General features: G+C 41.9%; 3 protein-coding genes across 3 annotated transcripts; 1 reads left to right on the forward strand and 2 right to left on the reverse strand.

The window, feature by feature from the left end:
- The first annotated feature begins 1,542 nt into the window (after positions 1 to 1,542).
- BDB00DRAFT_821506 (uncharacterized protein) lies at positions 1,543 to 6,248 on the forward strand. The gene is made up of 11 exons (XM_053123394.1): positions 1,543 to 1,643; positions 1,712 to 1,798; positions 1,944 to 1,963; positions 2,149 to 2,325; positions 2,423 to 2,561; positions 2,746 to 2,850; positions 2,997 to 3,769; positions 3,864 to 3,906; positions 4,042 to 4,451; positions 4,593 to 4,674; positions 4,777 to 6,248. The coding sequence occupies exons 1-11, from the start codon at positions 1,621 to 1,623 to the stop codon at positions 5,942 to 5,944; spliced, it is 3,027 nt and encodes a 1,008-aa protein (XP_052980009.1). The 5' UTR covers positions 1,543 to 1,620; the 3' UTR covers positions 5,945 to 6,248.
- A 120-nt stretch (positions 6,249 to 6,368) lies between these two features.
- BDB00DRAFT_905965 (4-coumarate-CoA ligase 2) lies at positions 6,369 to 8,607 on the reverse strand (the record flags this gene model as incomplete). The annotated part of the gene is made up of 7 exons (XM_053128594.1): positions 6,369 to 6,945; positions 7,052 to 7,168; positions 7,238 to 7,533; positions 7,629 to 7,724; positions 7,814 to 8,144; positions 8,246 to 8,285; positions 8,386 to 8,607. The coding sequence occupies 7 exons, from the start codon at positions 8,605 to 8,607 to the stop codon at positions 6,389 to 6,391; spliced, it is 1,659 nt and encodes a 552-aa protein (XP_052980010.1). The 3' UTR covers positions 6,369 to 6,388.
- Positions 8,608 to 9,894: 1,287 nt separating this feature from the next.
- BDB00DRAFT_871993 (uncharacterized protein) lies at positions 9,895 to 11,988 on the reverse strand (the record flags this gene model as incomplete). Its single annotated transcript, XM_053126898.1, has 6 exons — positions 9,895 to 10,436; positions 10,508 to 10,623; positions 10,726 to 11,118; positions 11,236 to 11,566; positions 11,645 to 11,684; positions 11,767 to 11,988. 6 exons carry the CDS (start codon positions 11,986 to 11,988, stop codon positions 9,895 to 9,897), a joined length of 1,644 nt encoding a protein of 547 aa, XP_052980011.1.
- Positions 11,989 to 13,509: the final 1,521 nt, after the last annotated feature.

The raw sequence follows: 13,509 nt of genomic DNA on the forward strand, positions 1-13,509 counted from the left end.
ACATGTTGCTGGTCTTAGGCCGAAATCGCTCCGTCGCTTTCCTACTAGTTTTGGGGCGCTGTGCGATTTTTATTATACTTTACTCGCCATAATAATAGGTAACCTTAGCACACATCTAGACACAGAGAAACAAGCCTAATCGGTGATTTGGCGTCATCATAAATAATTCAATCAATATAAGGCACATATCCACTTTTGCGTTATCAATTCCGTACGCACCCGTGACCACATGTTTAAAATGAGGCATCGAAGAAGGATCTGTTGTCAAATAAAGAAAGAGCACGTACGAAAGTCCCATTTCTTCATTGCCATGGTGGACATGGTCAGTCGTCATGGCAATGTCATGACGACAAAATGCATAAAGTCGTGCTTACTTCTGGTCCTTCTTAAAAGAAACTAAAGACAGTATGCTCTCCCCCGCGGCCACGTTCAAGCATCCACACTATTTCCTACAAAAGAAATAGAAAACAAGGTACGACGTCAAGGTCCGAGAGAGAAGAGAAAATTGGATCGGTAAAAAAGAACACGATTGGACAGAGTGAAGAGAGAGAGAGAGAGAGAACAATACGGCGCTAAAAGAATATTACTATCGCACGCACCATGTGGTTGTTACGTTGCACAGAACAGAAAAAAACAACGCGTTTCGAGGCACAAGAAGTATAGCAGTGAGTAGTAGTGAAAGTGAAAGAGATGCTCCTCCACCCCCCTCCCACACACCCCCAAAAGAGAGCTAACGTATGTAACAAGGGAAAATAAATGTCCCTGTGCCTGTGCCAATCGCCTTGTATGATCATCAACTCCGGCTGCTCATGGTTTCGTTATCTATCCCGTCGATCGCAAACATGCATTCGGGGCATTTGGGATGGAGCTGTCCCAAAAGCGGCGGTAAATATAAATTTTGTTATTTATTAGCTGAGGCTAGATGTGTCCTCTTGTGAGCCTGTGCCTGGTCTCTTTTTTTTTTCTCTTCTTTTTTTGTTTCCTGCATATCGTGAAATCGTGTGTTCTTTTTTCTCTTTTCTAATAGCTACTTTTCTTCCTCACTCTATCCTCATCTTCCTTTGACACTTTTTCTTCCATTGCCCTCTAATAACCAAGTGATGAGCAGCACAGAAGAGGATATTCGGTTCCTGACGAAAACGCTAGAAAAGTAAATGACGAACCTATCCCATCACATAAAAACACGCCGTATTTCCACGAAATAAATAAAAAGCAAGAGTCGAAAATTCATGCGTACATAACAACCGTAATAGATTCAGGAAAAACCAGCGACGACGATCCCAAATAGTCGAGCAAACTTTACTGCCCTGGCTTCGTGACAACAGCTCCAATCATCATCAAGATGACACCAAACGACAAACACCGAAAACGAGCAAAAGCGAGAGTATCCGGAGCATCACAACAGCTCGGCACCCTGTCAAACAGAATAGTCATGATAGAAGCACTGCCGCCGAGTCGTTTAAAAAGAAGAAAACCCTTAAGGGGATCCTGGGTCTACGCAGCGGCTCCAAGAAGTCTGTGTCACACCATCCTCAACAGCAACAGCAGCAGCAGCAGCAGCTTCAACATCAGACAGGAGATAATACATCAGCTTCAGCAGCAGCAGCGGCAGCATCTCCAATGATCCTGATATTGCTTCAATGGTAAAATAGTCTTGGCACTCTTATTTTTGTTCGATACACTCATGGTCGTACTGATATCTCAATCACAGGTGGAAAGCACTGGTCGAGAGTGTACAATTCCTTCAACATACCGAAAGAACATCTTACTTTGAATCTCTTGTTGAAATCGTATCTCGGTAATGTCAAAATAGAGAATAGTAGCATTTGTGATCATTGCACAGCAGCAAATCCGCCTACTCGATTAAGCCACATCCGTAATAAGCTATTCCTATTTTAACTGACTGTCTACTTTGTTTCTTTTTATGTATTCGAAAATAACAGGAACGAGTTTCTTTACTATGGTAAGGGTGAAGGATTTTAAGCCAATTGATAAGCTGGAAACTAACCATGCGGGACCACCTCTGGATGCGTGTGTGTGTGTGTGTATATCTACGCCTATATACACTACGGGATTTCCGCTCATCCCTGCCTTTTTTTTGGCGCATCCCTATCCCCCAATTTCTCTTTTTTTTTAAAAAAAAAACAGATCAAGCACCCGTAGTAGCAATACTAGGGAGACATCATGATGTCAAATCTGGCTCTGAATGGGCGTATTTGTCCGAATATCACGAATTGTTGAACAAAACATTAAGCTATGCTATCGACACTGCAGATGTCTCTGCTGTTCATCCCGGTACCATCATCTTTTGCGCCCATATTCTTGGTAAGTACTTGCAAAGGAACTTGAAAACATTTGATACCATTTACAACAGCATTAACGTTTATTTTACACTATTTCTATACATGCATATAATATATAGCACAATGTTTCTTTAAAGTACCAGGCCTCGCATCTGCTTTGCTGCAAACATTACCTGTGCAACAAGATACTATTTCGAGCATAAGGAGAGAACTTGTAGGCCACGAAGACGATGACGTTTTCCCCAAAGAAACTTCCTAGTTCGTATTGAGACATTTCTGTTTTCTATATTTATATATCACATATTAAGATATTCTCTTTTTATTGTGAAACAAGAACTTAAAAGAAGATACGCATGTACTAAACTTTTTTGTATGTTGTTGTTTGGCAATGTAATGGTGGCGGCGTTGATTGTTACACAATCGTATCTTTCCTTTATATCAGTCGAGCTCAGTTATGCAAAACCATGCCTGCCCACCTGACAAGCCGCAGCGACGATCGCCATTTACTACGTGTTCCACTCAAATCCAAAGGGCATTGGATCTCAAGGTGCGTTTTGATTTATACAATTCATTTTAGCTCTTTATTTATTTTCCTCTCTTTCTCTTAATATATACATATTACATTATACACACTGCCTAATAACAATGTTGTGGATATACGCTAAAAATAAATTGGGTAATGCACTAATACAGATGGAAGACAAGCGACCGGTCCCTGTTCATTATGTTTTATCAACGATATCATATACATTTGAGCGCATATATCCATGCTGCAATGCAAGGAGATAGTGGTACGCAGGCAAAAAGCCACCACCACTTGCCATCTGTGCAGACAAGAAACGCGTACTTGGCCGTATCGCCAGGTTATGTGCATTTTGCAGCTTATATGACGGAGAAAGTCAGTTCTCTTTTACGATCGTCTGTAATGGAAGAAATGTCATGGTGTAACGAGTATACTGCAACTGCAGCCACCAGTGCAACATCAACGCAACAACAAACGCCTTCATCTGCCAAGACCATTGCTGCGCTTCCTCGACCGGATTCTCCAGCTGTTGCTCCGATGGTAACACCAGCCCCGACAGCAGCAAAAGTAGTGGCACCTTCCGATGTTTCCAGTAACAAATCGCCTCCATCATCATCGCTTACTGAATCACGCCCCACTTCATCCGTCTCAACAGCTGTGCCTGCGATCAATGTTGTCGCTGTTAGCACCATGGCTACAGATCCAGGATATGCAGGAAAACCCAGAACGCTTGAATCGGCGACGCGCCGATATGCATACTGTTTAACATCTTGTGCAATTGACCCTGCGGGAACCAGCCCTTCGAACGATAGCCGTAGTGCAAGTCATCATCAACACCAAAACAGCAGTAGATCTGATATCACTGTTTATCATGATATGATCAATGTTTGGCTTAGAGCAATCACTAAAAGCATTAGTTGGACTTCACCCGAAAGTGTTTTTTGTAAGTAGTAGTGAACTTATCGAATCAGCATAACATTCTTATGTGTGTATACGATACTCATGCTATTTAAAAACCTTTATCTACCTCCTACAAGGTCTCATCGATTTCCTGGAAAGTGTGATCACCGAACTGAAAAAGTATGTTTAAAAAAAGAAGCCAGGACTTGCTACTTGTTCTGCGTTTTCCGAATACCATCTCCTTTGACGAAAAAAAGACTGATACAGCCGAACTAACAATTTTATTTTCCGATTCTTGTCTTACCACGAGTATAGGAAACATCACACTCATGATAGCGGATCCCTACTCGTCGATATCCCCTTTATTCTTCATACAATCCACCTCCTATTAGCACAAGCCGACAATACGATCGTCCATATGCGCACACTGGCCTTTGTTTTTACAAACTTTGGATTCTTGACACAACGCGCAGAGTTACTCGATATGTTGTGTAACCGAATTTTGCTTCACCCCTATCTTTTTGAACGGTTTATCGTGCACTGGAATAGTGGTGTGCGCATATTCTTCTTGCAATGCCTGTTTTGGAGGATCCGCCCGCTTTGGTCATCCTCCACAGTTCAATGGGGCTTTAGGGACACTGCGCTCAAGACCAGTGCTTGTGATGGATCGCGGTGTTGGAGCGCATGGCACGAGGAACACAATATGAATTCTATTGATGAAGATGGTAAGTAGCTTTTTTTCTTTCTTCTCTTGTTCTGCTGCATGAAAATCATGTACTGGCAAGTGTATGATACTACACGCTAACTCAGAGATCTCATCTAAAATATAAATCCCTCAATAACCTTATTATGGTATGCATCATTAGACTCATCCATGTCAGGTTACCAATACCGTCAAACAACAACAACTGGCAGTGATTCAATCACTGAACATAGAAAGTGTACTCTGTAAGCAATATTTTTTGTTTGTGTTTATTCCATTATGTTGTTGCTGTTTTATTTTTAGTTGCAAAATAGCTAATTGTGTTATTTTTATCCTTTTTTATTTAGTGAGATACATATAACACTTGAAACACTGTTAGCATCATTCTTGCAGCAATATACCCGACTTGACTTGCTGTTAAAAGATATAGGCGACCGTCGAGATCGCCATGCCGCCATATCTAGACTACAGACCAATACAGTAACTCCGATCCTTTTCCTTCCTTCATTCACATCACAGCTCACTTTGCCGTCACCGCCGCCTCCACCGAAAAAGAGAAGCATCGCTTCCATCACCACTACCAGCACCGCCACCACTAGTCCTTACACAACATTACCACCAACACCTCCACCACACGGTACACCATATTTGCAATCACCATCCTCACAACAGCAACAAGAACATAGACGCCGCTCACGAGTTTTTAGTAACAACTTAAAGGTAGCAACACGTCGATTGTCTCGTACATTCCTTAAAACAGATATCAACATATATGATGATGACGACGACGACAGCAGCGAATCCTGCTCTTCCACGCCACCACGTCGTCATAGTACCACAACTGCATTTGCTAGCGCACCTACCTTATCCGAAGTGAGGGTGAACACCAATAAGTCATCCTCCCCAAAACAATACTATACTGTTCCTTCTACTTACATGTGTCGGCGTCAAAGCAAGACAGCCTCTTCAATTAATCACCACCAGCCGCAAACTACGATTGGAGACGAGAACGTCAACACTGCTAGTAGCAATAATCAAGGTTATTTCAATACTTTGGATCATCAAGAAAGTGGTGGTAGCACTAGCGGTAGCAGTAGCAGCACCGACAGTAGCACATGCGAGGATTCTGCATACGCAAGTGGCCGAACAACACCCACTGGATTGCCATCCATCTTTTACAGTGGTAGAAAGTCGTCCTCTTCGTCGTCGTGGATGATGATGTCAGCGGCAGCTATGATGGCCTCTATACCTGAGAACGTATCAGCAGCAAATGGCTGGCGATATGCTCCTACTGCACACACGTATGCAGCCAAGGCAGTTGCAGAAATGGATTTGATTATGAACAGCAGTTTACCATCCTCATCAGCAACTGCAGCAGCATCCTCCGCAGCAACTCGTAGGATGTCCTTGAGCTCAGCTTCGATATTGAAGAAGACATCTGCTCAAACAAGTCCCACAGGCGTTCCTGAAATTTCGGTCGATTGGCCGAAAGCATGGAGCTCTCCGCAATTTTAAAATTTTTACTCTTCTTTTCCCTCGTTAATCATCATCCTACGCATTACTACTGAATAGTAGCTGTATTAGCATTAATATCTTCCCAAAAAACACACACACACACACACACACTCTCTCTCTCTCTCTTTCTCTTTCTCATATTTCTTCTATCTTACACAGACAAGTTTTATCTAGCTCAGAATCCATATAATCTCCCTCTTTTATTTTTGACAAAACCAATGTACATTATATTGCAGTTTCTTTCTTTTTGATTTTTCTATATCAATAAACTACAAGTATACCCGTCTAAAATATCATACAAAAATACGTATACTATGTACAGTTAAGGTACACATAACAATGCTTTATTTGTTCATGTTTATAGGTGTAAAATTCTTTTTCTTTAAAGATGATAATGCATATCGAAACAAAAACAGTCTACTACATTTAATACCCTATGATCTCTTACAGCTTGGCAGAGCGTTCCACATTAGCAGCAGAAGCAGCAGCAGCAGCTGCTTGTTGCTTGTTGTAGATTGCCTTCATCTCCCGGCGTAGGATTTTTCCGGATGGGTTTTTTGGGATTTCATCAATGACGCGAACACCGCCACGAAGTCGTTTATGATTTGCTACGCGTTCATTGACCCAATCTCGTATCTTTGATGCCAAAACATTGGCTTGACTCTTGAGATTGTCGGGTAATTTCACATAGGCCAAAGGGATTTCAGTACCTTGTGTTTCGTCGTAGATACCCACCACACCTGCATCTACAACGTATGGGCATTGCATAAGAACAGATTCCAATTCAACGGGGGCCACCTGAAAACCTTTGTATTTGATCAATTCCTTGATGCGGTCCACAATATAATAATCGCCTTGTTCATCCACGCGAACCACGTCGCCGGTGTGTAGCCATCCGTCTTCATCGATAGCGTTGGCTGTTGCTTCAGCATTTCCCTTGTATCCAAGCATGACATTGGGACCCTTGACGCATAATTCACCAGGTTCATTGATGCCAAGAGCTATTACAGAAAACGACATATCATTAAGTATTATATCGATACACTTCTCCCATACAATTCGAGTTCCCTTTTCACTTCTATATAATAATAGCATTTCTATAGTTACCGTTGCCGTCCAGATCGACAATTTTGGCCTTCATCATGGGTGCTAGGCGACCAATAGATTCAGGTTTAGCAAAGGAGGGCAATTGATACGTGATGACAGGAGATACCTCGGTCATACCTAAAATATACAGCAAGTAGAATAGTGAGAATACGGTTCCTTGTCTGATGTTACACTTTTATTCCATACCGTATCCCTGCATTAATGGTGCCCCAAATTTTTCCTGGAACCGAGCCACGACGCTTGGAGCAATGGGTGCCGAGCCTACCGTCAATGACTTGAGACTGGACAAATCGTACTTGTCAACTTGAGGATTGTTCACCAAGTGGATAATGATGGGAGGTGCAGTCGGGAAATCAGTGACCTTGAATCGTTGAATGGCCTCACACATGACTGGGATCGAATATTTTTCAACAATAACGACAGTTGCTCCTTGGGGAATACCGACATTGAACACGCGATGGATGCCACTAAAGTGGTACAAGCTATAAATTCGCATTTGTGTTGATATTTAGCGACGTGGCGTTGGCATTTTCTTATTTTGGAGTAAAGAGAGAAGAAGGGAAAGCGAAGAACTTACGGGATAAGACCGAGAATGACCTTTTGAACCGATGGGTCGGCAAAAATACCCGCATAGCTATTGGATTCCTGCACCATAGCAATGCAGTTGTAGTGGCTGTATAATTTTACAGCGTCGTGTTATATCAGGATTTTAGTACTTTTTGATTTCTCACACATGTATACAGTCAATAGAAGCACGCATACCTTGTCATGACACCTTTGCTCTTGCCTGTAGTACCGCTTGAAAAGCACAAGTATGCGACCGTGTTAACACTTTCTTCATGTGATATTTTGACCGGAGGAAGCGGAGGCTGATTCAAGTCAATGAGAACGTCAGACCACAGGGGAACTCTTCCTTGCGGATCAGGCATGACAGAAAAGATATTGGATTGTGGCAATCCTGCCGCAGCGGCAGCTTCAAGGGCAATATCCAAGTTACTTGGATGGGCAATGAGCATCTTGGCTTCGCCAATCTCCAACTGCCGCTGCAATTCGCCTGCAACATATGATGTGTTGGCAGGGCTGATTGTCATGCCTAGATTTGAAAGTTTAATAACCAAAATAACTCTTTAAAAGAATATGATATCTCCCTTCATTAAACAAATATATAGTGAGGACAATTAATTCTTCTTTTACCTGCAGACATCACTCCGGTATAGATAGGTGCCATGTTGATCTATTTTGGTACCCAAAAAAAAGAGCATTTACTTGTTAGCATATGCTCTAGGAAAGAATACAAACCACAGACCATAAAATATAGTATGATGATTCATTACATTATTGGGAGAGTAAAAGCAGACGGTATCACCCTTCTTCAAGCCAAATCGCTTCAGACCTGCATGAAGACAGCCCACCAACCGACGGAGATGATATAACGTGATCGATTCGCCCGAACGTGCGTCAATGAACAGTGGATGATACTCAGATCGACCCATTGGGTTACTAAGCATCATATCAGCGATGTTGGTAAATGGATATTGCTTTGAATACATGCTCATTTTGTTCGTATACGTGTGTGGATATTGAGAGAAAAATCGATCAGAATAGATGAACGTGTGTGCAGAATAAAAAGAGAAGAAGAGAAAAGAGATGAACGCGATGACACTTTTCTTGATTGATTTGCTTTTTTTCTCTCCCACACATTATGTGTACACACTTGCTATGTATTCCTGGAGAATTTTGGTTTGGTCACACTTACCAAACTAGGTAGCAAATTTCCCAGGCAAGGACCTTCTTAGTAGTGCGTAACAAGCGGGTGCTTGTCAATTTCTACCCTTCCTGGAAAAAGAAATTCCATAGCGTGGCTCTGCTTCCCCATACTGCACAAGTCTATGTTAATTAATATTCTGAAGCCATCATGTCACCACCCGTACATTCAACACTCTCCTAATCAAATACGATCTAGCTTTTATTCATAGTTAAATTAAATGTGCTGTAATAAAGTAGCATGTAAAAAAAATCGTTACCATCCTGATAACTTTTACGCCTTCGTACTATCGCTCGTATTATTAATAAATTCCCACCAACATTTATTTGCTATGAAAGGTGGAGGCGCACTTGTAGAGCAGCCTTTTCTTGTGTCTGTTGGCTGTAATGAAAAAAGAACAAGGTTTTCATAACATGTCAATACGATCATTTATTTCCTCCCTGGGGGAGGTTTCTTTTAATCCGAGCATCATCGTCTTCCACATAGGATCGAATGACCAGCGCAACAAACTTGGTCAATAGTAAGTGATATGTGTACTCATAAATTCCCCCCACAGCGACTGTGCTCTGTACGCAATATTTCTTTTTCACAACTGCTGTAAAGATTAATAAATCCTTCAATGGCGGTTCAAGCTTTTACCGTTTAAGGCGTAAATATTTAGACTCCAGGTGGACAACGCAGGCATGGGAAAGATTCATCAACTTTTTACATAACGTGGAGAAACTGAGGTTTTTGGTTATGTCTCGTGTGTGAAAGACGGTTTTCTTATCTCATTTCTAAATACATATTGCAGGGAGTTTTTGTGTTATCACAGTGAATGAAACCATCGATTCTATGTGTATGTGACACAATTCATCGAAAATCATCTTTTAAACAAATCTTTCTTAGGTTACTACTGAATGCTGATGGTGTTTCATAAAAGGATTTCAGCTCATAGCATCTAATACATAACAAACTTATTATATTTTATTGGTATTGAATACCATCTTATATTTTAATATAATACAGTGTTTACACACTATTACAGTACATATACTACCAAGTGTAGAGGGGGATTTACACGGAGTGTTTTCTTAAATTACAATCTGGATGCGCGCTCTCCGAGCTGTTGCTGCTGCTTTTTATAAATATCCTTCATATCCTTTCTCAAGATCTTTCCAGCTTCGCTCTTGGGAATTTCGTCAATAATACGGACACCTCCTCGAAGTCGCTTGTGGTTTGCTACGCGCTCATCCACCCACTCTTCGATCTTCTTTGCCAACACACCACTGTTGCCCTGTCCCTTTAGTTTCTCTGGAAGCGTCACGAATGCCATTGGAACTTCAGTGCCTTGGGACTCATCGTCGATACCAATAACGCCTGCGTCTGAGACATAGGGGCATTGTAGCAAAACGGATTCTAACTCGACGGGAGCCACTTGGAAACCCTTGTACTTGATTAATTCCTTGATACGATCCACGATATACAGGTTGCCATCGGCATCCTTCTTCACAATATCACCGGTGTGCAGCCAGTTGTCTTTATCAATAGCATTGGCTGTGGCTTCAGGATCGCCCTTGTATCCAAGCATAACGTTTGGCCCTTGGACGCACAGCTCACCTGGCTCACCGAGACCCACCTCTGTTATAAATTGTGATAGTATCGTTAGCGCCAGTATTTTTCATATATAATTGACTATGATTAGATCATACCTCGGCCTTCGGAATCTATAATCTTACTGTTCATGATGGGAATAACACGACCAATCGAATCGGGTTTGGCCCACTCTGGCATTTGGTATGTGATGACAGGTGAGACCTCGGTCATACTAAAGCAGCAATGTAGTGAAACAGATATTGTTAAGATACTCATTAGATGTTTGCCAGCGACATCTATTACAAGGCCAGTAGCTGCCTTTCTTTCGACATACCCATAACCCTGTCCGACGTAGACCTTGAACTTTTCCTGGCATCGCGTAACTACGCTTGCTGCAATAGGTGCTGATCCGGTACCAACACGCTCCAAACTGGACAAATCATACTCCTTCACTTCGGGACGGTTGACAAGATGAATCACAATGGGTGGAGCGACGGGCAAACTAGTAACCTTGAACGTCTGGATTGCTTCACACATGGCTCTGACGCTGTATTTCTCGAGAATTACAGTGGTGCTGCCAGCTGGGATGCCCATATTGAAGAAGGAGCTAATGCCACTGAAGTGATACAACGGAATAACTGCAAGCGATGTAGAGCTGACTGTCGGATCCGCAAAAATACCCGCATAATTGTTGGTTTCCAACACCATGGCAATGACATTGTAATGGCTATACATTTGTTATATATAATTTGACGGTGTTTAGAGCCACTAATTCTTTCTACTGGCTCTGCCATAGCTGCTATTTCACAGCGCTTTTGTATTTTAAAAGATAAGTTTCTCGTACCTTGTCATAACGCCCTTGCTTCTTCCAGTGGTACCACTGGAGAAACACAGGTACGCAACAGTGTTTATACTCTCCTCGTGCGTCATCTTAATGGGCGGGAGCTCAGGTTGTAAATGATCCACAAGTACATCTCGGTAGTATCGGACACGTTGTTTAGGATCAGGGACGATGGAGAAAACATGTGATCGAGGCATGCCAACGGCAGCTGCAGCGTCCAGCGCGGTTTCCAAGTTAACAGGATGAGCAATAAGAATCTTTGCTTCACCCACGGTCAGTTGTCTTTGTAGCTCGGCCGACACGTACGATGTATTTGCTGGGCTGATCGTCATGCCTATAATAGAGTAAGATATACTGTTAATATCATGACTCGGCTATCTATCATTCTTCATGAAAACAAAATTTAAGTTACCAGCAGCCATAGTTCCCATATAAATTGGAGCCATGTTAATCTATTACGCGGTTTGCAATTAGTATTATTTATCACCACATTCCTGCAGTATTGCCTCTTCGCCCCCTAGATAATATGCTTACATTGTTTGGAGAGTAAAGACAAACAGTGTCGCCCTTATTCAAACCGAAGCGACGCAGACCTGCATGGATGGCGCCCACCAAATGCCGCAGATGGTTCAGGGTTATGGTTTCTCCCGTTCGGGCGTCGATTTGCAACGGCTTTGATTCCGGACGACCCATGGGGTTGCTGAGCATCATATCCACCACATTCGTGAATTTGTAACGTCTATCATGCAGGGCCATTTTAAAAGAGCTTTTGTTGTTGCTATAGAGTTGTATACACTGTTGTATGTTCTTTTAAGCTGTTAAAGTTGGCTACGGAGTGCTGTTTTTCCGGAGCTTTCTTGAAAAACAAATTTGCGATTTGTGTGGGGATGATGTGAACAACAAGCTTTATATAATCTATGCGGTCAAAACTCGTACAACCGCTCTTTCCCAAAATGGGGATAGATTCTCAAAGGCATTACCCTGCGTAATCTTTGTCACACGCTGAAGCTGTATAAAAAAATGCGGGGAAAAATACAGTGCCTATGCGTCTTAGCTGCGAAGTAATCGGACTGATGAAATGAGAGACAGGATGAGCTTTACAACTCTTGAAAAACCTACCCTCTGTATTGATCGTTCAGTAGACTTATTTTACAGTACCTGCAACACTAGAAAGGCTACCATGACTGCATATTTTATGTATACTGCTCTAACCATCATAAAATTATTATATAAAATACCCTTATTAAGATTATTCCCACCATACAGCAATTCATCTCCTGAACATGTATCAGTGGGAATCGTGTCTAGATATATAGCAAAAAGAGTCCCTTCTTCCCATAGCACCAGTCATTATTTCCCACCACTGTTTGTGTGCCAATCAAATAAACGCATATCAAATCAGATTTATGTGATCAACAGCCATTAGCAATCAGTAACAGTGATACATTTCATCCTTTTGGCGCATTGCAAATCCATAAAACTGGCGTCTAAGAATTTCTCGGGAGTTCCTGGGAAATCTTTGGTTGGATAAGGTGGGAAATAGCGGAGGTCATATTGACAGGTAGGCACAATCGTCATCTTCGGGAGCGGCAATAACATAGACAGGAAAAAATGCTTTTATCTTGGCCCTTGACTTCCGTACATGCAATACTGTTCTTAAAATGCCGAAAAAAGATGTCTCTTGGCTCTTACAGTTATAGTGTTTAGCTCATATACCGAGTGATTCACGTTCAGTACTCGTCCATGTTCCCTTTCCATTTTCACGCAAGAAGCTTCATCGTTCTATACGTAAGGACATTAATTTGAACATATGTGTCATTATTGAATTAAGCCGACGTGATTAGTATGCTATATCAAATGCTTTGCTACATAACAAAAGGTCGTTATCAATAAGCATCAATGCTATATACACACTTTATCTAATTGTGGAGATCGTGAGAATTATTGCAACAAGATAGCCACTCATGTGGTATGAATTCAGTGATACTTGGTTTGACACTGAGTTTGTTTTGAAATCGGCAGAACTCGCGGAACAAATATTGGTCATCTCTTACGCATATAATGGCAATACATGACAGCAACAGGGTACGAGATATAATAGAAGGCAAAGAATGTAGATATCCTTCTTTAATCAACGCTGACTCGTCATCCTAACTCGACATACCCTTTTCATTCTGACATTTCTGCAGCTCAGCACTACAACAGCCATAATCAATGAAGCCGCAAGCAACTCTTTGTACAGCCGAGCTTCAAATTTTGGCTACGATTTGCTGCATG

This window comes from Zychaea mexicana (assembly GCF_025766255.1).
Source record: "Zychaea mexicana strain RSA 1403 chromosome Unknown BDB00scaffold_33, whole genome shotgun sequence".
Classification (NCBI taxonomy): Eukaryota; Fungi; Mucoromycota; class Mucoromycetes; order Mucorales; family Lichtheimiaceae; genus Zychaea; species Zychaea mexicana.

What these genes read in the sequence shown, in the direction of transcription:
- BDB00DRAFT_821506 (XM_053123394.1), top strand. Translation starts at nt 1,621, where the DNA reads ATGATCCTGATATTGCTTCAATG. An exon ending in TTCACCCGAAAGTGTTTTTT is followed by an intron (nt 3,770 to 3,863) that starts GTAAGTAGTAGT and finishes ACCTCCTACAAG; the next exon opens with GTCTCATCGATTTCCTGGAA. An exon ending in GTGATCACCGAACTGAAAAA is followed by an intron (nt 3,907 to 4,041) that starts GTATGTTTAAAA and finishes CCACGAGTATAG; the next exon opens with GAAACATCACACTCATGATA.